This window comes from Phyllobates terribilis, unplaced genomic scaffold (genome assembly GCF_046119375.1).
Source record: "Phyllobates terribilis strain yellow unplaced genomic scaffold, ASM4611937v1 Scaffold_1__5_contigs__length_1240528914, whole genome shotgun sequence".
Lineage (NCBI taxonomy): Eukaryota > Metazoa > Chordata > Amphibia > Anura > Dendrobatidae > Phyllobates > Phyllobates terribilis.
Genome location: NW_027362761.1, coordinates 18,637,888 through 18,662,515, shown reverse-complemented (window position 1 = coordinate 18,662,515; position 24,628 = coordinate 18,637,888). Strand labels below are relative to the sequence as shown.

At 45.1% G+C, this 24,628-nt stretch overlaps 2 protein-coding genes across 15 annotated transcripts in view; one reads left to right on the top strand and one right to left on the bottom strand.

Moving 5' to 3' along the window:
* MYO9B (myosin IXB) overlaps positions 1–22,563 on the bottom strand; it is a 238,122-nt gene extending 215,559 nt beyond the window's left edge. For 6 of the 9 annotated variants that reach the window (XM_073657105.1, XM_073657176.1, XM_073657508.1 and 3 more), the window contains exon 1: positions 22,325–22,562. The gene's annotated coding sequence lies outside the window, so the exon portion shown is untranslated. Of the gene's footprint in view, positions 1–22,324 lie in introns of all 9 variants that reach the window. The other 3 variants (XM_073657341.1, XM_073657251.1, XM_073657563.1) reach the window with 2 other exon arrangements.
* The window catches only part of HAUS8 (HAUS augmin like complex subunit 8), a 438,075-nt gene continuing 436,004 nt past the window's right edge, over positions 22,558–24,628 (top strand). For 2 of the 6 annotated variants that reach the window (XM_073657881.1, XM_073657870.1), the window contains exon 1: positions 22,585–22,735. In XM_073657881.1, coding sequence (XP_073513982.1) covers positions 22,695–22,735 — 41 coding nt within the window. In that variant the 5' untranslated portion in view covers positions 22,585–22,694. Of the gene's footprint in view, positions 22,736–24,628 lie in introns of all 6 variants that reach the window. The other 4 variants (XM_073657846.1, XM_073657789.1, XM_073658201.1 and 1 more) reach the window with 3 other exon arrangements.

Below are 24,628 nucleotides of genomic sequence, written 5' to 3'. Positions count from 1 at the left end.
AAAGGGAACCTGTCACACCACAAAAAGCTATTAACCTGCAGGTATAGGGGTTAACAGCGTTCTAAAACTGCCCGACTGTTGCACTGAATACCGAGCTACTGGGATGAAATTAACTTTATTCCTCCTGGCAGCCTTCGGCTTTCCGTCATAAAGGCGCAGTTGCCGCTTAGTACATAGTGAGTGGCGGCTGTATCTACGCCCTGGCACTGACTGACAGCTGACTCTGAACTGATGCACTACTGAGCCAGCTGTCAGTTAGTGCTGGGGCGTGGTTACTGCTGCCACTCACTATGTGACTAAGCTACTCCTCTGACTGAAAGCCCAAGGCTGCAGGGAGGAATAAAGTTAATTTCCTACTAGTAGCCGGTCAGCTTTGGATCAATATTAACCTCCAGATTAACCCCATATCTTCAGGTTAATAGTGTTTTGATACATGACAGGTTCCCTTTAAAAGTAAATAGATAGGTAGGTACAGCCAATGGAACCAACACAATTGCATACACCAAGATACACTAAAAGTACCTGAGAAAGTGTATATAGCAAGAGAGCTCAAAAAATGCAAAATCCTATGAAAATCACAATAGACATACAAATATGTTAAAAATACACAAAAGTACAATAAAAACACAAGAGAGTAACTATAATAAACCAGAATCCCTACACCTCCCCCCACCAGACAGAAAAAAACTATTGGGATATAAACAAAAATAGTCTGGTCTGCTGTATGGGTCGCAGTGTTGTGAAGGACCTGCAGTGACAGGTCACATGCCTCAATAAAGTCATGGCAGGTCCTTCACAACACCGTGACCCATACAGCAGACCAGACGGAGCGGAGAAAACACCGGGAGGACATCAGAAGGTAAGTATAATCTTTTTTTTTATTATTTTAAATTCTTTTTTTTTTTTACAGGTTCAATGGTACCTGGGTCTGGAGAAGAGACTCCTCTCCTCCAGACCTGGGTACCATCCGCACATTGAACCGTGTGATATCCGCTTGTGCAGATGCAGTGATGCGGATGTCACGCGGTCCAATGCAAGTCAATGGCAGCGATTACGCTGCGTGTCCACAAAATTAATGGACATACTGCGTATTTTTCCACAATGACCATGGGGCACGTATTACCAAGCGTTTTCGCTGCAGAAATTCCACGGCAAAAACGCTTGAAAAACGCATAGTGGGCACGTAGTCTAAGGCTGAGTTCACACGATGCGTTTTTAATGCGTTTCCGCGGCGTTTTTGCAGTTGCGTAAACGCCGCGGAAACGCATTAAAAACGCATGGTAGAAGGGCAGCAATGTTCCCCAATAGAAATCCGCATGTGCTGTGCCCACGATGCAGATTTTTCCGCAGCGTAAACGCTGCGCTCAAAAATCCGCAGCATGTCAATTTTGCGTAAACGCGGCGTTTTCGTCGCCATTGACTTACATTAGAACGCGCCAATTCCGCAAGACTGCATTTGTACTTGCATAATTGGCGCGTTCTAATGTGCGGATGGTACCTGGGTGGAGAGGAGAGGAGAGTCTCATCCACACCCAAGTACCATTAAAAAAGCTTAAAAAAAGAATAAAATAAAAAATAAATGTATACTTACCTTCTGTCGGCCCACGCACCGCTCCTGCTTGGTTCCCGGCACTTGGCAGTGATTTGAAGGACCTGCGTTGACGTCAGAGTCATGTGACGGGTCACGTGACGCTGACGTCGGCAGGTCTTTCAATTCAAAGTTGCCGGCGAGGGAGAACAGATTGAGCGGGACACGGGGGGCCATCGGAGGGTAAAGTATACATTTATTTTTACCATTCTCTCGGGTCACACTATATAAATCCATGCCGGTTGCATGGATTTATATAGTGTGACCAAGTTGTCAAGCACTTTCCAGGTGATGCTAAAATCGACTGGAAAGCGCTTGTCAATCCACATGTGGAAACGCATGTGAATCCGCATGTATTCCGCAGGAAAAAAGCATGCACAATCTGCATGCGTTTTTTCTGCTAGGGAGATGCAGAAATTTTCTGCTTCATTTCTGCATCGTGTGCACATACCCTAATACTTTCTCTTTGCAGAGAAACACCAAGTTTGCGGGCCATTTCTCCATTAAGAGCTGTAAAAGCTGGTCGTGCAAATAATGATAATGGTACACCGTCCTTCACAACAAGCTGTATGAGCTGTCTTTTAAACATATCTGTCCCCCCCTGCCCCTCGCTGGCTACAGTCATGATTCACACACAGCGTTTTTTGCGGATCCGTTTTTTGCAGTAAAATGCAGTGACTGAGCATCCTAGCAAAGTCAATGGGTTTCAAGATATGACCGACATCGTTTTGTGAGGATCAGTTTTTGGGCTCAAAAACGGATCCTCACAAACAATGAGCATGTCAGTTTGTGCGGCGTTTTTTTCTAATCTGCTTTTGCTACTGAAAACATTAGCTATGAGCTCAAAAACCTTTTCAGCTGATCTGCTTTTGCAGCTGAAAAACGTATCCTCAAAAAATGCAGAAAAAACGCTGTGTGTGAATGTAGCCTTAGATCAGGAATAGAACATTTCATTAATTTCCCAAATTCATACGAAAAAAATATTCAGCACATTCTGTATTGAACTCCTGTACCCAATTTATTATATATTTTAGTAGTGAGTCGGTCCATTTTATACCGACTGCGACTCCACCAAAATGAGCAGCGACTCAGACTCCACAACCCTGCGACCAAGTATTGAGTGCATTTACTGAACATACATTTCAGTAGGCCAACATTTCAGATTTTAAAAACATTTTTCAAGCTGTTATAAAGTATTCTAATTTCCTGAGATAATGACTTTTGTGTTTTCATTGGCTGTAAGCCATAATCAACATTAACAGAAATAAACACTTGAAATAGATCACTCTGTTTGTAATGACTCTATATAATATATGAGTGCCACTTTTTGTGTTGAAGTACTGAAATAAATTAAACTTTTTGATGATATTCTAATTTTATTGTACTGTATACTGTAGGGATCGTACTCACTTGGGTGCGATGGGAGGCAAACAGGAGGCATGTTCCTTGAAGTGTCCATAACGGTTTATTTGCTTCATAAACCGATCAAAAGCAAAATGCAAACAAACAGCCTTAGGTGCAGGCAAAAACAAAGAAAACAGTCCTTTTAGAAAAGTCTCTGGTTAGCCAGCACTGTGGTCACACAGGTTGATAGGCATCTAGTACACGGCTCAGTCTGGAGACAACCACACACAGGAGTCCTTCTCCCTCCAGATACACAGCCCATGTGTCAAACAACAACCTCCATTTTATAAAAAAACAAGAAGAAATATGGGGTCTTTAAAAAAAAGTGTAAAAAGATTACATTTTTATTTTCTCATACTTTCTTCACCTCTTGAGAAAGCCGGTCTCCTGGCGGCGAAACGCAATCCTGCACTATAAACAACCACTTTTTCGTCCCTTAAACTTGGCCGTGGCTGACTCTTCTGTGGTGGTAAGGAAGCCTTATGTATATAATATTATGCACTACTGCTAAGCTTTACATTGTACTTGATGATTGTATACCTAGGGCTTACCTGCCAAACCACTTGTACTCACACATGTGAGTACCTCACCACATGCATATAATAGATATAGATATAGATATAGATATAGATATAGATATATATATTTTTTTTTTTTTTTTTTTCTTTTTTTTTTAGGGAGTTCATGGAACATGTTATTGCCACTCATTTCCTGTCTGTCTGATCATGCTTGACCTATGACAAATATCCCCCTCTTTTCCCCACCTCCCTCTTTTACATATATTTTTTGTATGAGAAGATAAAAATTAATCTTTTTACACCTTTAAAGACTCCGTATTTCTCCTTGTTTTTTGATGCTCTGTTAAGAGTTGTTGCTCAGTAGCATCCTGCAGGGGGAAGACCTGCTATTTTGATTATGCCACTGGCCTCTTGTTTATTATTAACCTCCATTTTATAGTCTGTTAACTACACCCAGAGGTGAGGTATGTGGGTAGGTAGACCGGCCCATCTCTCTCAGCTACCTGTAATCCGGTCCCAGGTGCACCAAACGAACCTCTTAGTGCTTACGTGCACTAGAGAAAACACTCCGTTTTACATCACAGAAGACAGCCTCTGTGACACATAATAAACATATATTATTACAAGTTCAAATCGCCCTCCTTTTGCCCAATTCAGAATAAAACAATTAAAAAAATACACATTAGTATATTCGTGTTCAGAATCGCAAGATCAATATATATATATAAAAAAAGAGGATTCATTTGATCAGTAAATGGCACAGCGACCAAAAAAAAAAATAATAATAATAATGTTTTTTTGGTCGCAGCAACATTGCAATAAAATACAATAACAGGCGATCAAAACATAGAATCTATCAATAAAAACGTCAGCTCGGCAATCAAAAAATAAACCCTTACCCAGCCCTAGATCTCAAAAGATAGAGACGCTGCAGGACTCGGAAAATAATAATAATATATGTATTTATTTCAGACCAAAAGTTTGGACACACCTCATTTAAAGATTTTTCTGTATTTTCATGACTTTGAAAATTGTACATTCACACTGAAGGCATCAAAACTATGAATTAACACGTGGAATTATATACTTACAAAAAAGTGTGAAACAACTGAAAATATGTCTTATATTCTAGGTTCTTCAAAGTAGCCACCTTTTGCTTTGATGACTGCTTTGCACACTCTTGGCATTCTCTTGATGAGCTTCAAGAGGTAGTCACCGGAAATGGTTTTCACTTCACAGGTGTGCCCTGTCAGGTTCAATAAGTGGGATTTCTTGCCTTATAAATGGGGTTGGGACCATCAGCTGTGTTGTACAGAAGTTTGGTGGATACACAGCTGATAGTCCTACTGAATAGACTGTTAGAATTTGTATTATGGCAAGAATAAAGCAGCTAAGTAAAGAAAAACGAGTGGCCATCATTACTTTAAGAAATGAAGGTCAGTCAGTCTGAAAACTTTGAAAGTGCCCCCAAGTGCAGTTGCAAAAACCATCAAACGCTACAAAGAAACTGGCTCACATGAGGACCTCTCCAGGAAAGGAAGACCAAGAGTCACCTCTGCTTCTGAGGATAAGTTTATCCGAGTCACCAGCCTCAGAAATCGCAGGTTAGCAGCAGCTCAGATTAGAGACCAGGTCAATGCCACACAGAGTTCTAGCAGTAGACACATCTCTACAACAACTATTAAGAGGAGACTTTGTGCAGCAGGCCTTCATGGTAAAATAGCTGCTAGGAATCCACTGCTAAGGACAGGCAACAAGCAGAAGAGACTTGTTTGGGCTAAAGAACACAAGGAATGGACATTAGACCAGTGGAAATCTGTGCTTTGGTCTGATGAGTCCAAATTTGAGATCTTTGGTTCCAACTACCGTGTCTTTGTGCGACAGAGAAAAGGTGAACGGATGGACTCTACATGCCTGGTTCCCACGGTGAAGCATGGAGGAGCAGGTGTGATGGTGTGGGGGTGCTTTGCTGGTAACACTGTTGGGGATTTATTCAAAATTGAAGGCATACTGAACCAGCATGGCTACCACAGCATCTTGCAGCAGCATGCTATTCCATCCGGTTTGCGCTTAGTTGGACCATCATTTATTCTTCAACAGAACAATGACCCCCAAACACACCTCCAGGCTGTGTAAGGGCTATTTGACCAAGAAGGAGAGTGATGGGGTGCTACGCCAGATGAGCTGGCCTCCACAGTCACCAGACCTGAACCCAATCGAGAAGGTTTGGTGTGAGCTGGACCGCAGAGTAAAGGCAAAAGGGCCAACAAGTGCTAAGCATCTCTGGGAACTCCTTCAAGATTTTTGGAAGACCATTTCTGGTGACTACCTCTTGAAGCTCATCAAGAGAATGCCAAGAGTGTGCAAAACAAAAGGTGGCTAATTTGAAGAACCTAGAATATAAGCCATATTTTCAGTTGTTTCACACTTTTTTGTTAAGTATATAATTCCAGATGTGTTAATTCATAGTTTTGATGCCTTCAGTGTGAATGTACAATTTTCAAAGTCATGAAAATACAGAAAAATCTTTAAATGAGAAGGGGTGTCCAAACTTTTGGTCTGTACACACAATATATATATATATATTTTATTATTTTTTTTTTCACTGCTTAAAATAAAAAAAGAACCTTTATATGTTTGGTATCTACAAACTCTTAATAAGGCTGAGTTCACACGATGCGTATTTCATGCGTTTCCGCGGCATTTTTGCAGTTGCGGAAACGCATGAAAAACGCATGGTAGAAGGGAAGCAATGTTCCCCAATGGAAATCCGCATGTGCTGTGCCCATGATGCGGAATTTTCCGCAGCGTCAACGCTGCGGTCAAAAATCCGCAGCATGTCAATTAATTTTGCGGAAACGCGGCGATTTCGCCACCATTGACTTGCATTAGAACGCGCCAATTCCGCAAGACAGCATCTGTACTTGCGCTATTGGCGCGTTCTAATATGCGGATGGTACCAGAGTGTGGAGGAGAGGAGAGTCTCATCCACACCCAGGTACCATTAAAAAAGCTGTAAAACAAGAATAAAATAAAAAATAAACGTATACTTACCCTCTGTCGGCCCGCGCAGCGCTCCCGCTTGGTTCCCGGCACTTGCAGTGAGTTGTAGGACCTGCGCTAACGTCAGAGTCATGTGACGGGTCACGTGACGCTGACGTCGGCAGGTCTTTGAATTCAAAGTTGCCGGCAGCCGGGAACTTTGTAAAGCAGGACAGCGCGGGCCATCGGAGGCAAGTATATACACTCTCTCGGGTCACACTATATAAATCCATGCTGTTTGCATAGATTTATATAGTGTGACCTAGTTGTCAAGCACTTTCCAGGTGATGCTAAAATCGCCTGGAAAGCGCTTGTCAATCTGCATGTGGAAACGCATGTGAATCTGCATGTGGATCCGCATGTATTCTGCAGGAAAAACGCATGCACAATCTGCATGCGTTTTTTTCTGCCAGGGAGATGCAGAAATGATGCAGAAATTTTCTGCATCGTGTGCACATACCCTAAAACTGGAGAATCATCATGGAAAGTTTGTTTTTTAACCACGTTTACTAAATGTTAAAACACACACACACCTGACTCGCCGGCGCCTGCGCACAAGATCCCTGTAGTACAATGACCACAGACAGGAGGAAGAAGTGTGCAGGCCGATATTTGGCCACCACAACTGCATGTCACAGGGTACTATGACGTGCAGGGGAGGGGGGAATCATAATTAACACAGGAGGATTTCTTTTGGGCCCAGGGCCTGCAAGCATCAGAAACTTGAATGAATAAAAAGACATTTCACAGCAACAAGACCTCTAATATGAGGTATACAGGTAGGTATAGATTTACATTTCTATCACCTGTATGCCCATATTAGAGGTCAGATAAGTCCCAGGGGGTGACAGATTCCCATTAAGCAAATTAAAGTAATTAGCCCAGGCCCCAGCATGCCACGCAGTCTGTGAGGCAGTTTATATAGTGGCTGGGCTCTTCTGCCACGGTGCAGGCTGTGCAAAGTATCTCACCCAGTCTGAGCCCCTCTTTGCTTCTGCTCACTAGACCACATACACCAGTAATGGCAGTATTGCCCTGATGGTAGCCCTGTGGGTGACTAGGAAAAATCGTTCACGGAGTTGTCCATTACTTTCAAATTGATGCCCTATCCAGAGCCGTTATCGGTGCCGGCGGCAGAGGCCATGGCCGCAAGTCCTTACCTGCGGTGCTTGGCCATCAAGTTGTAGTGGCCAGCCCTTGTAACTGCACATCTGCCTCCTATTCAATTGAATGGGAGGCGGATGTGCAGTACCCTACAGCAGCCACTACAGATGGACGGCCAAGCAAAGCAGGTAAGAACTTCCGGCCGGCGGCCACCAGCTGGTCGGCCGGGTTGCTGCTTGCAGGACCCTGGCCGATCATACTTTAATGCCCTATCCTACGGATAGGGCATCAATGTGAAAGTAGCGGACAACTCCTTTCAAGTTTCTCCTGGATGAAAAAGGATAATTTATTATATGCTCGTCTGAACCCAGCCTACACGTCTTTCAGATGTCAAAAGATTTCTCTCATACACACAAAAAAAAAAAAATTCCATCAGTGTTTGATCCATATGTATTTTTTTTCCCCATCAAAGCTTCATCAGGTTTTTATTGGACAACGAAGAAAAGCTTTCAGACATTTGAACAGCCCATAGATAAGGCTACATTGCCACAAAAAGCATTTACTGCGGAACTCCAGCAGATTCCACAGAAAGGGTATGTGCACACACGTTGTGTTTAGCTGCGTATTTGCTGCAGATTTTTATGCAGTACCAGCAAAGTGTATGAGAAACCAGAATTCACTGTTCCCACGTGTTGCTTTTTTGTTTGCTGCGTATTTTCTGTGATTAGAAAAACGCTGAAAGTAGTGACATGTCACTTCTTTCAGCGTTTTTTTTTTTCACCCATAGGAAGTAATGGGGGGGGGTGAAAAAAACGCTACAAATACGCAGCAAAAATGCCCCAAAAAAACGCACCTGCGTATTTTGCTGCATGTTTGTAGCGTTTTTGATGGCAAAATAGAATTCTGGTTGTCCATTTTTCTTTCATTCTATCAGTGCACGGTCAGAGTTTTGGACAGACCTACAGACTTCAATGTGCAATTTTGATCCTCTACTGGGATGAAACACAGACACTGGTATGCCCCTTTTAAAGGGGTGTCCACTATTTTTAGACTTATGACCTGTCCTTGTGATAATTCACCCATATAAAATCAGTTCACTGGGGGTCCTGCACAGCTCAATCACACTGTTTAATGGTCGCTGACAAGTACTGCAGATCATCATATTTTTTTTTAAACAAATTTTCCTCATATAATACAGTTCTATAAAGGAAAAATCGGCATACTCGCGAGAGAGGCTGTCATATTGCAGATTTGAAACCTGTACCACAGCTCAGTTTACTCAGCGTAAAAAAGGCATGAGATTTCTATAAGTCCTATTCACTTTGCTGGAACTGTCAGACGATGCGTTTTCTATGCAGAGAAAATATGCAACATCAAAAACTCTCCATACGTTTATTGAGGGAACTTAAACTGTTGCATATGAAATCAAAATTAAAAGAAGAAATCACACAACTCTAACAGGTCTTGTAAACTTAAGGTCCTTATACACATTAGACAAAGGTGAACTGAACCTGCCAATACCGACGGGTTCGCCCAATGGTCTTCTATCTATGGGAGAGCTGGCCAACTGGTGCTCAGGAGAGATGTCGCTCACGCATGTCCAATTCCAGTCAGCTGATCGCATTGTTCTCCTGGAGGTCTGTGCCTTTTCATAGAGAACACAGGAACGTTCAGCCGAGCAAGCATTCCTGTGTATGAGAGTGTAGGCTGAGATGGCTATCAGCTGAAACATCATTCTGCCAACAGCAATCTAATGTGTATGGCCAGCCTTAGGTCAAGCCCCACTATCAGCATTCGGTCAGTATTTCCTCTCAGGAGTGGGTGATAAATGCAGAATTGGTGACTTGTTTCTATTAGACCTTTTCTCTGATTGTTCCTCATCTGGTTTTATCACCCACTCCTGAGAAAAAATACTGATAGTGGGACCGTGGCCTTACACTGTATTTTGGGGGTACAGAGGATTGGTGTGCCAAATAAAAAAAAAACAGATCAAATGCGGAACCTAAGCATAGGAACCTGTCATATCGCAAACAAAATTAACCTGCCGATATTGGGTTAATGTGCATGTTAAAAGCATTCTAAAGCCACGTGGCCGCCACAAAGAGCCCGGCTACCAGGAGGAACAGCTTTTAGTCACAGGTATGTACTGAGCAGCGGCTGTAACCACACCCTGGCATGGACTGACAGCAGACTCTGCAGTGTACTAGTGCTGAGCCAGCTGTCAGTCAGTGCTGGTGCACGTTTACAGCCACCACTCACTATGGACTGAGCAGTGACTGAAGCCGCACCTCTATGACTGAAAGCCCAAGGTTGCCGGGAGGAGTAGAGTTCATTTCCTACCTGTAGCCAGGCTTTTAGTGCAGAGGCCGCTATTAACCTGCAGAGTAACCCAATATCTGCAGGTTAAGGGTTCGCTCACACTTGTGTATAAATCAGATCAGTACTCTGATTTACAAATCGGATTGCACTCGGACCAATGTTATTTAATGAGGTAGTGCAGATATGCTATTTTTTTTTCTTACCTGTATTCAGCGTGAGGGCAGGGAAAAGAATAAGAAAAATCTCAGCATGCTGCGAGTGGCTGCATATATCGGATGAGACTCACCAATGCAAGTCTATGGGTGCAAGAAAAAAAAAGGGGGACAGCACACGGACCATACGTATGCCGTCTGATTTTTACGCACGCATCTCAAAAGGAACCAGGAAAGTACACGAATTTTACAGCCAAAGCCCTCATGATAACCAAGAAAAAAAATAATCTTAGATAAAGATATAGATAGATGACAGAAAGTTATTCGATATATGATAGATATATAATTTCCCAACACACCTACAAATCTGAAAATTGCACCCTTTGATGCCTTTCAAGTGGAGTTTATTCTACAGCTTTTTATGCTTGTTTAACCTAATAAATAAAAAATGACGATGGGTCACCCCTATTTTATGTGCCCATCATAGCTTAAATGTTTGCACAAGTTCAAATACCTGGAAATGTACATAAATATCAACTTGAGCAAGATATAATACACATATACATATAGACATACATACACACGCTCACAAACATGGGGTCTGAAGTGGTCATAGCACAATATGGAAATGAAGATATCCAAGCGGAATAAGAGCGAGCCTGCTATTAATGAGTGCCATAATTTACATATGTCTGACACAAACTACAGCCAAATGGTGCTCCAGAAGCTTTACATCTCTTACACGCCAATTCTCCGCACCACATGTAAGGCGAGCGGGAGGGGCTCAGTCTGTAACAACATATCCTTGAGATCTCATTCAGGAAATGTTCTTGTGTGTAGAACTGCCTTAGTCCTGTAACACAAGCACTTTTACACACAAGATAGCATACCCAGAAACATGTTCTCACATTGCTCTCCAATCTCTATACAGAAGCAGAATAACTATGAAGCGTACAGTCATTTCAAAGTTGTACAACATCATAATTAAAAACAATGGGAACAGATAAATTATATAAAAAGGTTTGTGGACACCGTCTTTTTCAGGGGGATTCAGCCTGAAAAAGTGCTAAAAAAAGGGAAAAGAATGAATGCATGTACAGTTATGTGAAAGCTATATGCTGTGCATATGATTCCATCCTTTGAAAGTCTTGAGTCTAGAAGTGACCAGAGTAGTCTTCAGGTGGCTTGTATGCTATTATGTTAAGTACTGTATGGAACAGAATGGGAAAAAAAAAAAAAAAAGACAAAAAAAAAGCTTCAGGAAAAACACCGATGTTTTTCAGGAGCATCTTCTGCTTCGAAAACTATGTAGTGTGTACATATGCTTTCTCTTTCTGGACCGCAGTAAGCGGTGTTTTATGGCATAAAGTGCCAATCTTGAGGTGGAAAAGTTTCCAAATATTTGTGGACAAAGTAGGTAAAAAGCAACACGAATCTCCAAAATAACCTAAAGCATCTAGGCTATAAATAAGAAAATCAGAGGTGTCATTGAAGGCCCAGCGTATCACTGGTGTGAGAAAAGTGCAGCACATCTGTTACTTATCGGCCCTGTTTTAACAATATAAATGTCAACAAAAAATGGACTATGAATAAACCTTAATGCACATGACGACATACAAAACAGATGACCAGACAGCCTGCTATATAAAGGCTAGACACCTTTCCTTAGGCTACATTCCCAAAATAAGTACTTCATACGTTTTTGATGTTGCATATTTTCTGCAGCTATTATCTAATTTAATTAAGTTACATGCGTTTTTTCCTTGCAGTTTTTGTCTTGTTTTGGTATCATGGTTTCAGTAAAGCTGCTTGGTTTTTTGTTTTTATTTACTACCCCCTGGTATTTGTCTTTGACAAACCTGTGATACAGACACATGTGAATTACATACGTTTTTTTACCTGCAGATTTTCTGAAACTAATGCAATTCTATGGGGTAAATCCGTACATAAAACTCAGCTGACATGTTGCGGATTTTAAAAACTCACCGCAGGTCACCTCACAATGTTATGATATAAATAAAATATATCTTTTCTTTTTTTCATTGCACTGTAAGTTTACCTTTATATGGCAATAGATTTTTATAAATCCACTTTCCAGGATCATTTCTTCAGCAGCGAAAGTACGCAGTGTCAAACACTAGCTAACAACGTTTAATAACCAAGACTAGACCGGACTCAATAGCCCCCCCCGGTGCGTGATGGACGTTCCCTGCTGGCGTCGTCTTCTCGATTGACTCTGGAAGAGTTGAGGAACCCAATAGGTTACCTTTAAAAACACTGCACAGCAACACTGATCTTTTGTTGCATTTTTACCATGTGTTTTTGTTTTGTTTGATAATCTCTCCTTTGTCAGAAGTTGATAATGTGAACTACTACCTTTGCGGTAGCTTGAATGCCATCATTAAAGCATTTAAAGCGATTTTCCGTTTGCACCCAATTCATCTTTCCATTTGTTCCTTTTTAGGAAGTCTATTTTATATCTGTTCACCTGTATTTATTTTGGTTCTCCACTGTGGATGGGGTTTAGAATTTCCACACGTTTTACCGTGATTTCACCATTCATTGCAAGTTTTGAAAAAGTCACAAAATTTGTTACAAATGTTCTCGTCCCCCCTAGAAAAGTTTTATTATTTATACCAGAAATGTTTGCACATTTTTTAAACAAGTTGAAAAAGATGCAACTTATTGCTCTAAAGCAGTGGTCCCCAACCTTTTTTGCACCAGGGACCGGCTTGAAGCAAGATCATTTTTCCATGGCCCAGCAAGGAGGGGGTGGGGTGGGCGGGGCAATGGAGGGATTTGGAGTTTAGTGCATACTTATCATATAGTGTAGACCAGGTCCCCGCCAGGAGCTATGCCAGGAGCCCCACATAATGTGCTGTGCCAGGAGCCGCATCACTGAGGCCCCATCACGCCCTGCAGCAGGACAGGGCAGCTGTGCTGACAGCTGCTGTTCAGCTGCATTTACTTCATCCCAGGGGCGGACACAGACTGTAGTGGGCCCCTGTGCAAGAAATTTTTGGGGGCCCCCCCCGCCCTTCATAAGGCAACAAAGTTATGTAAACATAACCCCCCCATGTGCATCTCTCACCCCCCCATGTGCAGCTCACCCCCGTGCATCTCTCATCCCCCTCCGTGCATCTCTCATCCACCCCCCGTGCATCTCTCATCCACCCCCCGTGCATCTCTCATCTCTCCCCTCCCCCATGTGCATCTCTCATCTCTCCCCTCCCCCCATGTGCATCTCTCATCTCTCCCCTCCCCCCATGTGCATCTCTCATCTCTCCCCTCCCCCCATGTGCATCTCTCATCTCTCCCCTCCCCCCATGTGCATCTCTCATCTCTCCCCTCCCCCCATGTGCATCTCTCATCTCTCCCCTCCCCCCATGTGCATCTCTCATCTCTCCCCTCCCCCCATGTGCATCTCTCATCTCTCCCCTCCCCCCATGTGCATCTCTCATCTCTCCCCTCCCCCCATGTGCATCTCTCATCTCTCCCCTCCCCCCATGTGCATCTCTCATCTCTCCCCTCCCCCCATGTGCATCTCTCATCTCTCCCCTCCCCCCATGTGCATCTCTCATCTCTCCCCTCCCCCCATGTGCATCTCTCATCTCTCCCCTCCCCCCATGTGCATCTCTCATCTCTCCCCTCCCCCCATGTGCATCTCCCATTCCCCCCACTCCTAGTTAATTGTATTTAAAAAAAAATAAAACTTGTTATACTTACCCCCATGTGATCCCTGCAGAATCCTGGCGCTCGTCCAAATCGCTGACACCAGGTTCTCCTGACTTCCGGCCATGTGACGGCGCCGTCACATGACCGGAAGTCAGGGGAATCATGAAGGTGCTGCCGCAGCAGCGCAGCGCTAAGATGTCCCGGACCCGGCGCTTAGCATGCGGCCGGGGGCCCCATGAGGAGAGAGACGCACAAGAGGGGGGCTCCGAGGGGGCTCCTACCGGCCGGGCCCCATACTGGAGTCAGGGCAGTCATGCCCTGATGGCGGCCCTGCTGGAGGCTGGAGGGGCCCCCTCTCCCCGCGGACCGGCTGAAAAACCCCAACGGCCCGGTCCTGGTCCGCGGACCGGCGGTTGGGGACCTCTGCTCTAAAAGTTGCAAAAACGGTGAAAGGCCATTTGTTTTAGAAAAAATACAAATTTTAGGATAAAAGTAAGCAAACGCCACAAGATAAGAGAAAAGCGGGGGGGGGGGGGGGGGGACACCTTTAAGTGCTCAATCGGCCCCCTATGTATACAGAGACTATGTATATGGGCCTCCCAACTCTCTCCTACAAATTATGTTGGGAGAGGTAAAGGTACACCATGTCCTTTCCCAGAATGTAGATCCTGTTGTTCTCTGCAAGGTAAGCTGCTGCAAGAGGAGTCTGACATCGGCTCAATCAGAGGGTGTAGGGCGGAGCTGTGGAGTCGGTAAGTCAAACCTCCGACTCAGACTCCCTCATGTGTAAGTGATAAATTTACTGTAGCACAGATTCATCTCAGCTAAAAGTCTAGACCCTTAGATCAGGAATAGGACATTTCATAACTTTCCCAAATTCTTATGAAAAAAATATTCCCCACAAACTGCATTGAACTACTGCACCCTCGCCTACTGTCTCCTTCCCCACCATCCAGTAGAATGTAAGCCGCAAGGGCCGGGTCCTCTTCCCTCTGTACCAGTCTACCATTGCTAGTTTGTGTACTGTAAGTGATATCTGTACTTGGTATGTAACCCCTTCTTATGTACAGCCCCATGGAATCAATGGCGCTATATAAATAAATAATTACCGGTATATATTTTAGGAGTTGGAGTCTGTTCATTTTATACCGACTTTGATTCAGACTCCACAACTCCGACTCCATCTCCACAGCCCTGGCGCAGGGAGCCTGCTGCCACAGGGGCCGCAGGAGCCTTCAGCAGAGGTGCTCCTGTCAACGGAGGAGTCGATTGAGATAGCAGCCGGCCTAACCATCGTTTGGACGACAGCCATCTATTGTATATGGAGTCCCTAAGAATTATTACAACAGCCCAACTTCTGCAATAAATAAGCGTCGTTCATCTATATACAAGTCAAGTTGCATATGGCCTCATTTACACCCAGGCTAACAAAACTGCAGAGTCCATACTGTCAATACGATCATTCTGTCTGCATACATTATCATGAGGTCCACAGCACACGGAGCAATCTGCTGCCAACAATGATAATTTAATAACCTGCGTTAAGGATCCAATCAGCTGATTGCCTGCATGTCTTCAAGGGCAGATAACCAGGAACATTTTATTCAGCAGAAAGTCCCTTTCATTTATGAATAATGGAATCTGGCAGCTCTTTCTAATATATGATGAGCATGTGCATATATATAACTCTACCCTCACCCATCCCTTGTAGACTGTGTGCCCTCACAGGCAGGGTCCTCGCTCCTCCTGTACCAGTTGCCGTCACATTGTGTTCAAGATTATGGTAATTGTTCTTGTATGTATACCCGTTCTTCACATGTAAAGTGCCATGGAATAAATGGCGCTATAATGTATGTATATATAAAAAAAATATACACATATATACATATACACACACACACACACACACACACACACACCTGTGGATTCAGTTCATCAGCTGTCCACATCTCACTGATCATTTGCTACAATGTTTCAGCCCAGTTAGCTCACAGGAGAGTCACTTACACCAGATACAACTGTATTCACTTCTCAGCTGAATGCAGGACTAACTATGGGGTTTCCAGTCATTAATGGAAACAAGAAGGTCTTTGTAATCATTGACCGCAAATTAAAGAAACATTCCCAATAATTTTTGTTATTTGCAAACCGGTCTAAATGTATATAATGTGTAATATGTGTGATAATGTACTTACCGATCACAGTCTTACCTAGTTTACAGCACCGTTCCCGTCCTCTTCTCACTCTCGCGTCTTTTATTTTGACACTCCACATCACACTGGGGTTTTAATGCGAGTCGGAAGTCACTTTTAGGCCACAGCCCCACTATCAGGTCAGTATTTTCTCAGGAGTGGGTGATAAAAACAAGTGCACCAATTCGGTGTTTATCACCCACTCCTGAGAAAAAATAATGATAGTGGGGCCGTGGCCTTACAATGTACAGGTGCTTTTCACAAAATTAGAATATCATCAAAAAGTAAATTTCAGTTCTTCAATACAAAAAGAGAAACTCCTATATTATATAGAGTCATTACAGCGTGATCTATTTCATGTGTTTATTTCTGTTAATGTTGATTATGGCTTACAGCCAATGAAGACACAAAAGTCATTATCTCAGTAAATTAGAATACTTTATAACACCAGCTTGAAAAATGTTTTAGAATCCGAATTGTTGGCCTACTGAAATGTATGTTCAGTAATTGCACTCAATACTTGGTCGGGCTCCTTTTGCATCAATTACTGCATCAATGCGGCGTGGCATGGAGGCGATCAGCCTGTGGCACTGCTGAGGTGTTATGGAAGCCCAGGTGGCTTTGATAGCGGCCTTCAGCTCGTCTGCATTGTTGCGTCTGGTGTCTCATCTTCCTCTTGACAATACTCCATAGATTCTCTACGGGATTAAGGTCAAGCGAGTTTGCTGGCCAATCAAGCACAGTGATACTGTTGTTTGTAAACCAGGTATTGGTACTTTTGGCAGTGTGGACAGGGGCAAAGTCCTGCTGGAGAATGAAATTTCCATCTCCAAAAAAGCTTGTCGGCAGAGGGAAGCATGAAGTGCTCTAAAATTTCCTGGTAGGCGGCTGCGCTGACTTTGGTCTTGATAAAACACAGTGGACCTACACCAGCAGATGACATGGCTCCCCAAACCATCACTGATTGTGGAAACTTCATACTAGACCTCAAGCAGCTTGGATTGTGGCCTCTCCACTCTTCCTCCAGACTGAGACCTTGATTTCCAAATGAAATGCAAATTCAGAGAAAAAGAGGACTTGAACTCTATAGCGCCACCTACTGGAAGCAGCAATCCTACAGGTCACAATCAACCATTTAACGAGTCGTGCAATATGACTTAGGATAAAAGCCAAATCAGAATCTCAAATTGCAGACACAGTGTTTCGGCTGTTGGCCCTTCTCAGCGCAAAGCATGAGAACTGCTTTGGCTAGGTGAGAGGCTCTGGACTGAGGTCTAAGGGGTAACGTTTCTCCTTGTGGAGAGTGACACACCGGCTCTGGCATGCCTAAGTAAGGAGGCTTATTCGCTGTGCAATGCTCCTCTGGGGTTGATTGTGACTTGTAGGATTGCTGCTTCCAATAGGTGGCGCTATAGAGTTCAAGTCCTTTTGCTGAAGAGGCAATTTGCATATTAAATTTCCCAGAGGAGCATTGCACAGCGAATAAGCCTCCTTACTTAGGCATGCCAGAGCCGGTGTGTCACTCTCCACAAGGAGAAACGTTACCCCTTAGACATCAATTGAAATGCAAATATTACTTTCATCTGAAAACACCTTGGACCACTGAGCAACAGTCCAGGTCTTTTTCTCCTTGGCCCAGGTAAGATGCTTGTGGCATTGTCTATTGGTCACGAGTGGCTTGACACAAGGAATGCGACACTTGCAGCCCATGTCCTGTATACGTCTGTGTGTGGTGGCTCTTGAAGCAATGACTCCAGCAGCAGTCCTCTCCTTGTCAATCTCCCCCAAATTTTTGAATGGCCTTTTCGTAACAATCCTTTCAAGGCTGCGGTTATCCCGGTTGCTTGTGCACCTTTTTCTACCACACTCTTTCCTTCCACTCAACTTTCCATTAATATGCTTGGATACAGCACTCTGTGAACAGCCAGCTTCTTTAGCAACGACCTTTTGTGGCATACCCTCCTTGTGGAGTGTGTCAGTGACTGCCTTCTGGTCATCTGTCAAGTCAGCAGTCTTCCCCATGATTGTGGAGCCGACTGAAATGGAGTAAGGGACCTTTTTAAACGCTTTGAATGCTTTTGCAGGTGTTTTTAGCTAATTATTCTAATTTACTGAGAAAATGACTTTATGGCTTATAGCCAATGAAATCACTAATCAACATTACAGAAATAAACACTTGAAATAGATCACTCTGTTTGTAATGTCTCTATATAATATATGAGTGTCACTTTTTGTATTGAAGAACTGAAATAAATTAACTGTTTGATGATATTCTAATTCAGTGAGAAGCACTTGTAAGTCTATGCAGCGCAAGAACAAAGCCTACAGGCCTACACTGTACAAGCGACTTCAGGCTCAGACATAAACCTCAGTGTGATCTGGCGAGTCAGAATAAAAGTCACAGTGAGAAAAGAACCAAAGCGGCATATGCAACCAGAGAAGACGGTGATTGGTAAATATATTAGTGCACTTACAAAACACTTATTTAGACAGGTTTAGCAAATGCAACACTCCTTGGGAAGGTTTATTAACATCTTCAAAATGTTGAGGAACTAAAACACAAAATATATTAGAAAGCTGTAGAACAGTTCATCTGTTAATCAAACGTAACTTGCTGAAAAACTATATAAGCATTACCATAGTGGTAATACATTAAAAGGGCAACAAGTTATTAGCACTGCCCTTCTGGTAAGGAACCAGTGCTTGCTGTATAAATATGCCACCAATTGCACAAAGAACAAGTGAAACAATCATACATTTTGCAATCGGACCATTTATACAAGTATAAAAACTATTGTTGTCAGGGCTGTGGAGTCGGTAAACCAAACCACTGACTCCGACTCCTCAATTTCCCTGACTGACTCCACAGCCCGGCCTCACTACTGAGCGTGTACATAAAGTGCAGCACAGATTCATCTCAACTAAAAGCCTAGACCCTTAGATCAGGACTAGGACATTTCATAACTTTCCCAAATTCTTATGAAAACATTTACAGCACATCTTGCATTGTACTAATGCACCCAATGTATTATATATTTCAGGAGTCGGTCCATTTTATAGTTAATGGACTGAAATTTGCCTCTTTAAATCGGCCTTTACACTTGTGCTCAATTACGGGTCCCCTCTATCATCCAAATTGTCTATAGTGGACTGCCCCACTTTATGGCCAAGGCCATATTTTTTCTCAGGAGTGGGAGCCAAAACCAGGTGAGGAACAATCAGAGAAAAGGTATAATAGCCACAAGTCACCAATTCTGCATTTATCACCCACTCCTGGGAAAAAATACTGACTGAATACTGATAGTGGGGCCGTGGACTAAGGCTACATATTGACACAAGTTCGGTTGCTACAGGGGTATTGCACTCCCAGGTAAGGATGGAGCGTGGACCAGGGCTCAGTTAGCTGCATGCACACACTCACCCCATTTCCGGGGGACTGCTCGACGGTGCTCCCATTTTATTGCAGGCACAACTGACCATGTCCCTGGCTGGAGTGGGGAGGGGGGAGAGAACCCAGTGATGTAGGAGCAGAAGGGGACGGTTTCTGGAGTATAGGAAGGAGCTCATTGGGTGCAGGTCACCTGAGCTCAAGACACAGAGAAGCAGATAAAAGGTGGGTGCCCTCTTTAGTGGGTGTTCAGTTCGTGCAGAGGGAGAGAGAGCCGACATGGAGTTGAGGCTCAGGCTGAGCTCAGCTCCACGAGGCAGGCCTAGAGAGAAGGCCGGGGCCGGAGAGCAGAAAAGAAGGAGAAGGAAGGAAGTAGAGACAGGAGTAGAAAGGCTCCAGAAACAAGAAGGCAGAAGGGACCCTAAGAGAGCAGAACGGACAGCAACCGTTGCAAGCCCACGTTATATCGGGTGAAGGGTCAGGCCGTGGAAGGATATCGGATTCCCAAGTTGGTGGAGGTAAATCATCCCTCAGCCAAGAACCGGAGGTCATGATCATTTATTGGTGCGACCCCTTGATACACCCGCTAGGAAGGCACCACATAGGGTCAGGGAAACTGGCGCCAAGTTTTACCAGAGAAGTCCCGAGGCAGCCGGACAGAAGTGTGGTCACTGGTGGGGCACAAGAGGCCAGAGAAAGGACAGAAGGGGGTCCTGTGCCATACTCCTGAGTTGACTGGGGGCTTACCGAGCCCCTCATCGGTTGGACGCAGCACGGCTTGGGCAGTCATTGCTGACAGAAGTGACTTGGATAACAACTGTGAGTAAAAGACCCTGGACTGTATCATTGGACACTGTGATTTCTGCTGCGTCTGCACCATCACCCCCAGCATCCACCTACACTGCCTTGAGGCTACACTCTTCCCGTGGGGAGTTATTCTATCCCTGTGCTGCACACCAACACCAGCCTCAGCGGTCTGCCTTGCAGCGGCGGTCATCTCTGACCGCAATCCACGGGTGGCGTAGTCGGACATTCATAACTCTATAAATAGACTGCCACAACATTTGGTCTGACCACCCTCAGCCACGGGATCGGGTTGCCACTACTACCCCCCAGCATCGCCAGAAGCCTGGTTCCGGGTGCCCCACGGCCCAGGGGGCGAGTCACATGCAACCTGCTGTTCCGGCTCTCAGCACTGAGATTTGGCTGGTCAAAAAAAAAATGAAAAACTATAACAAACCACAAGCATGTTACATGAAAATATGTGGCAAAAATCACATTTACCGCTTCCCCTTTTTATGGGGGAAAAGTCACTTTTGCCACTGTAGGGTCATGTTCAGTCACAGGTGATATCCGTGGCCCCAATGAGAATCATTAGGGAAAATGCTACAAAGCAATCTTCACCTCCTGTATAACCCTAACCATCACAAGCAGAAGGCATCCCATAATAACCCATAGAACTGGAAGGGATCTGACATGTCCTGCAGTCGCCCTGCACAAGGCATCAGTGGAATAGGTTGTGGATACAAAGCAGACATGGTTGGAAATAAAGCCCATCAGCAGATGACAGCAATCTGTAGTCTGGAGCTTGACCACTGCCTTAGAATTGCAGTAAATCGCTCATTGTCCTGCCGGCGATTATGGGAGCAGTCCTATCTACAGAGCGAGGGGATCACCATTCCAGGAATTGTTATTTAGGCGATTCCCAGGGCAGCTGACGCAGTGCTGTATACAGAGCGAGGGGATCACCATTCCAGGAATTGTTATTTAGGCAATTCCCAGGGCAGCTGACGCAGTGCTGTCTACAGAGCGAGGGGATCACCATTCCAGGAATTGTTATTTAGGCAATTCCCAGGGCAGCTGACGCAGTGCTGTCTACAGAGCGAGGGGATCACCACTCCAGGAATTGTTATTTAGGCGATTCCCAGGGCAGCTGACGCAGTGCCGTCTACAGAGCGAGGGGATCACCACTCCAGGAATTGTTATTTAGGCGATTCCCAGGGCAGCTGACGCAGTGCCGTCTACAGAGCAAGGGGATCACCACTCCAGGAATTGTTATTTAGGCGATTCCCAGGGCAGCTGACGCAGTGCCGTCTACAGAGCGAGGGGATCACCATTCCAGGAATTGTTATTTAGGCGATTCCCAGGGCAGCTGACGCAGTGCTGTATACAGAGCGAGGGGATCACCATTCCAGGAATTGTTATTTAGGCAATTCCCAGGGCAGCTGACGCAGTGCTGTCTACAGAGCGAGGGGATCACCACTCCAGGAATTGTTATTTAGGCGATTCCCAGGGCAGCAGACGCAGTGCCGTCTACAGAGCAAGGGGATCACCACTCCAGGAATTGTTATTTAGGCAATTCCCAGGGCAGCTGACGCAGTGCCGTCTACAGAGCGAGGGGATCACCACTCCAGGAATTGTTATTTAGGCGATTCCCAGGGCAGCAGACGCAGTGCCATCTACAGAGCGAGGGGATCACCACTCCAGGAATTGTTATTTAGGCGATTCCCAGGGCAGCTGACGCAGTGCTGTATACAGAGCGAGGGGATCACCACTCCAGGAATTGTTATTTAGGCGATTCCCAGGGCAGCAGACGCCGTGCTGTCTACAGAGCGAGGGGATCACCACTCCAGGAATTGTTATTTAGGCGATTCCCAGGGCAGCAGACGCAGTGCTGCAGCTCATCTACTCCTATGACTGATCCATTACTCCATACAAAGGAAGCTGATGGAAAAAAGCTTTTAGTAAGTGCACCTCCCTAACATGACACAGAGCAGTGTGAGGTCATCCCCTGGTCTGGATGATGCTGGCCATTACTCCTAGCAGCCAGGTATCAGCAGTGCACACAGGAGACAAGGGCAGGGCAGCCCCTGAGGGGTTAAGAGCGGCGCTGCACTCCCTCACTGCCGGCCATTCAGCTGGGGCCAGTGCCCACTACTCACCTCACACTGTGGACTCCCTACATTCCTCCCTGTTGTTCTCGTCCTCCACGGCGGCGCCTCTGGAACTTCTCTGCCCTCCCGTCCAGCGACCTCTCTTCACAGAACTCTTCTTTCTTTTCGCCTTTCTGCAGAGTAGGAAGCTCAGCTCCGCTCACTCTCTGCCTCCCTCTCCCTCCTTCCTTTACTTCCTCCCCGTGACGTCACTACAGTAACTTTACTCCAGCCCTTCCCCTCCCAGCTGTCCGAAACATCCGCTCCTCCACGACCATAGAGAGGACGCAGAGAGCGCCGTTATTACCATAGACAGAACAGTCAAGATCGACGGTCCGCCATGTCTGAGAGAAAACGGAGCATGCCCAGTTAGTGGACTATGCTTTTTGGCGGGAGAGTCACAGAAATGGCTGACTGTGGGTGAGCAACAGCTTGGAAACGTGACTGACGTCGTTAATGCCGAGCCCCTGTTACAATGCCGCCTTTTATTTTGAAGCCTTGTGATCTATTCTGAATCTCCTATTATGGCAGGAAGTTGATTTTTGAAGGCTACCAATGGTAGCCATATTTGCCCCAGTGGCTTAGCGTAGAATGGCGTGGGCTGTGGAAGAAGTCATAATTGCAGTGTTTTACCTAGTTGGACTAGTTACACGTGTTTCTAAGTGTTTTGGCCCCCACCTTCCTACCATATGTCCTTCCACCAGTCCAGTATTGGACTCTTACTCCCAGGACTATGTGTTAGTCCACGGCCCCACTATCAGTATTTGTTCAGTATCCGATCAGTATTTCCTCTCAGGAGTGGGTGATAAATGCAGAATTGGTGACTTGTTTCTATTATACCTTTTCTCTGATTGCTCCTCTGGTTTTGGCTCCCACTCCTGAGAAACAATACTGACCGAATACTGATAGTGGGGCCGTGTCCTTATACTGATAGTGGGGCCGTGTCCTTATACTGATAGTGGGGCCGTGTCCTTATACTGATAGTGGGGCCGTGTCCTTATACTGATAGTGGGGCTGTGGCCTAATAAGTAAATCCTGAATAAAGTAATGGCGCGTTCACATTTCTGTATGTTCTGCTCTTCAGAGGAACAGATGGAATTCATGTGCAAAAGGGTAGTCTCAAGTTTGAGGGTCTATTCCCTGTCTGGATTAGGGGATAACGTCCCAATTGCTGGAGGCTGGGACCCCCACCTATCATGGGAACCCAGGTTCTGAAGAAAAGAGCTGTGATCCCTCACGCACGCTGCCACTCCAATCATTAATAATGGGATCGCCGGAGATGGCAGAGCGCTGTGCTCGGCTGGTCTCCGGCTCTCCCACAAGCATGAATGGAGTGGCAGTGTACTTGATCAACCACCGCTCCATTCAAACAGGGCTTTTCAGAATTCCAGTTCTCATGATCAGTGGGGGTCTCAACAGTTGGACCTCCAGCCATCGTTAAGTTGTCCCCTATCCAGTGGCTTGGGGATCATTTCTGAACTGAGAACAACATAATGTAGAGAGTAGTGTTGAGCCACCCCCGTAGTGTTCGAGTTCGGTTCGGTTCGTCGAACACCTTCGAACACCGTTAAAACCAATGGCAGGCAAACAAAAACACATAGAAACACATAGAAAACACCTTCAAAGGTGTCCAAAAGCTGACAAACTGCTCAGAAGACACAACTAACACATGGAAAAGTGACAAGTACATATAGTCATGCGAAAAGAAAAGAGGTGGAGGAGTAAAAGGAGGGGGAGACACAGATATAGGCATGTCATGCCCTTCTAAAATCCAAAAAGTGAGAAGCCGACACGTTCAGTCCGCTCCTGCCCGTGCCACCTCCGTGTCGCCGGGTTTGTGCCAGAGCCGCGGTGAACCCTGACGGCCAGCCCCCCTCTCCCAATACTGGTGCCTGTCCGCTGGTGGGTCGAGCGAGCCCCCCTGTGGTGGAGGCAGCTCTAAGCTTTTTAATTTAAATTGTCTCTCTAATTTGAATGAATACACTTTAAATCCATTTACAAGGATCTATTGGAGGGCAAGTCTCATGCCAGCAGCCGCGTAATTCCAGCTCCAGTAGCGTCCACTAAAGCTGCTGCAGTTAAAAAGATTTTATAAGGATCGAGCTCGGCTGTCCACCGCAAGGCATCCTACTGCCAGTCCCAGCCCCTATGCCTTGGGGTGCCTCCTGATGCTCTTCACTGAGTATCGCGTGGTCCCGAAGCATTTCCTTTGAAAAAATTAAGTGTCCAAACTACAGGTGGTGTAGCTTGCTTAACAGCCGGGATAATCCGCTGACTAGCAGACACTGCTACTAGGCACAAAGTATTTCCTGG